Source organism: Magnolia sinica, chromosome 17, assembly GCF_029962835.1.
Source record: "Magnolia sinica isolate HGM2019 chromosome 17, MsV1, whole genome shotgun sequence".
Classification (NCBI taxonomy): domain Eukaryota; kingdom Viridiplantae; phylum Streptophyta; class Magnoliopsida; order Magnoliales; family Magnoliaceae; genus Magnolia; species Magnolia sinica.
In genome coordinates this window covers 57,424,613-57,427,093 of record NC_080589.1, presented here as the reverse complement: position 1 = coordinate 57,427,093, position 2,481 = coordinate 57,424,613, and the positions used below count along the sequence as shown (strand labels likewise).

The 2,481-nt window shown below is 40.5% G+C and overlaps 1 protein-coding gene across 1 annotated transcript; it reads left to right on the top strand.

The window, feature by feature from the left end:
• The first annotated feature begins 286 nt into the window (after nucleotides 1-286).
• On the top strand, nucleotides 287-1,299 carry LOC131230538 (uncharacterized). Its single transcript, XM_058226447.1, has 2 exons — nucleotides 287-1,109; nucleotides 1,192-1,299. Exons 1-2 carry the CDS (start codon nucleotides 447-449, stop codon nucleotides 1,297-1,299), a joined length of 771 nt encoding a protein of 256 aa, XP_058082430.1. The 5' UTR covers nucleotides 287-446.
• Nucleotides 1,300-2,481: the final 1,182 nt, after the last annotated feature.

Below are 2,481 nucleotides of genomic sequence, written 5' to 3'. Positions count from 1 at the left end.
GAGAAGGAGGCCGTTCATTTGGTCCGTAATAGATTTGATGTAAGATGTCAGAAAAGTATTCTTTTATGTTGATATGTTATATTTACTTTGACATATTATATAACTGATACATACATTGCTTCATTTTGTAAGGCATTAAAGATGAAGATGATGAAGATATAGAAGGGAGATCGGGACAGGGAGAGGAAAAAGAAGGGGGAGAGGAAGAGAGTGGGGATGAGGGAGAGGGAGAAGAAGGGGGAGAGGAAGAGAGTGGCGATGAGAGAGAGGGAGAGGGAGAGGGAGAGGGAGCGAAATTGTAACTGATTGCGGAGTCGAGGGAGGATAGGGAGGAGCTGGAGGCAGAGAGGATTCAGTTGGAGAGAGATAGGGAAGAGTTGAAGCGGCAGGAACGCACGTTAAAAGAGAGAGAAGAATCGATAGAGAGGGAGAGAGAAGTAGTATGCATGGAGGTGGAAGTAATGCTAAAAATGATGGAAGCCTTGAGGTTACAGAAGGAAGAGTTGAATGAGAGGGCAGTTTTGAAGATGGAGAGGGAAATGTTAATGAGGGAGAAGGAAGAACTGAGGATAAAAAATGAGGTATTGAAGAAGGAGAAAGAAGAGTTGGAGGAGGGTAAGATAGAGTTGAAGAAGCAGATGGAGGCGTTTCTTTTAGAGAAGCTGCAGTTTTGGAAGGAGAAGGGGTTAGAGAAAGAGAAGGAAGAGTTTGAGGAGGATAAGGAATTGGAATGTAGGGATCAGGAGAACAGAGAGATGGATGTTCAACACTCGGATGCCTTAGACACTGATATATGTGAGAAATTAGCGCCTTCCATTGCAGTATATAAGACGAGAACTAAGAGGGTGTTGAAGCCGTCTGTATACAAGCGTTCTCCATTCACTTCCATCTATGTCATTCAAACAACTCCAAGCAAGGCCGCTGACACTGAGAAACCGAAAGAATTGTGTACTTCTCCCATACCCTTTCAGGCCAAGATTAATCCATTAAGGAAAATATCAGAGGCAGAACTGCATGAATTGGATAGTTGGGCCAACGCAAACAAAGAAGCTGCAGAATTTGGTTGGTTCAGGACCATATGGGAGAAAAATGCATGGGTTGATAGCGTTGTAAGTAATTCACACACATACATCTATGGTTATTCAACAATTATATTAGACTAGAGCTTAGTTCACCGTATCTATTAATTAGGCTATTGACAAGTACGTTGATTTCCTGGAGAGAAGGCATGGTTCATTTCCTACTATATATACAAAGGACTGCAAGTTTTGCCCCATATTTTTCCTCGTAACTGTATGAATTGGATCATGGTTATTATGTTATTTCATTATATGATAAATGTTCTAATTCGGTATGTTGTTTGTAATAGCCATGTATCGACATTTCCATATCAGCATTGAGAAGGTATCGGGACATTGGAGGTGACGATGTGCATTCAATTGTAGAAGTGGAGAAACTCACAGTATACGGTATTATTAGACATCGTGAAGGGCAAAAGGCCATGTGACAGTATGAACAGGTAATGGTATCAGTACAAGTTATTAACGCTATATGTACCCATTTCTATGATGTCTATAATGATATCTTATCTTGTCAAACATGGACAGGTATACGTACCAGTCAACCATGCCAACACTCATTGGTATCTGATGGTCATCCACCCTCGAGATCGAGAAATCGTTATACTCGACAGTTTGTATTCGAGGGCACTCAGTCGACACAGGCAACATATCGAGCTAATGAAGGAGGCCTTGCCTATATTATTCCATGCCGCAGGAGATATATCTGCGTTGGATGGGAAGTCTTGGACGGTCAGAGAAGATACTTCTGTACCAAAGCAGTCAAACGGAATGATTGTGGCATTTTTGTCATGAAATATATGGACATTTTGTGCAGCGATGAAATTTTGTCAGGGAGAGACTTGCAACAATTCACTCCTAGCTTTAGGAACTCTATAGCGTATGATTGCCTGAGTGACCACAAAATATGATATAGTTGTCTTAGTTATGATGTAAATTTTGTGGGAGCTGTAATTGTAAATGATGTCTTGTAAAACATTCAGGGGTGAAATGATGTAAACGATGCCTTGTATATATTGTCATAATTTTGTAGTAAATGATGTGTTCATAATAGTGATTTCAGTCTGAATTGTGATTTGTTTATGTATTATATAATTTCATTTACTCCTCGCTTAATTCCTGGCGATTCCGTGTTGATTCACGGTCAATTCCATGCATTTCACGGTCAATTCCCTTCACTTCACGGTCAATTCAATGCATTTCACGGTCATTTTCATGCATCTCACGTTCATTCCCGGTGATTCCGTGTTGATTCACGGTCAATTCAATGCATTTCACTGTCAATTCCCTTCACTTCACGGTCAATTCAATGCATTTCACGGTCATTTTCATGCATTTCACGTTCATTCCAAACGATTTCGTGTTGCTTCACGGTCAATTCAATGCATTTCACAGTCAATTC

What these genes read in the sequence shown, in the direction of transcription:
- LOC131230538 (XM_058226447.1), top strand. Translation starts at nt 447, where the DNA reads ATGGAGGTGGAAGTAATGCTAAAAATGATGGAAGCCTTGAGGTTACAG. An exon ending in ATGCATGGGTTGATAGCGTT is followed by an intron (nt 1,110 to 1,191) that starts GTAAGTAATTCA and finishes TCTATTAATTAG; the next exon opens with GCTATTGACAAGTACGTTGA.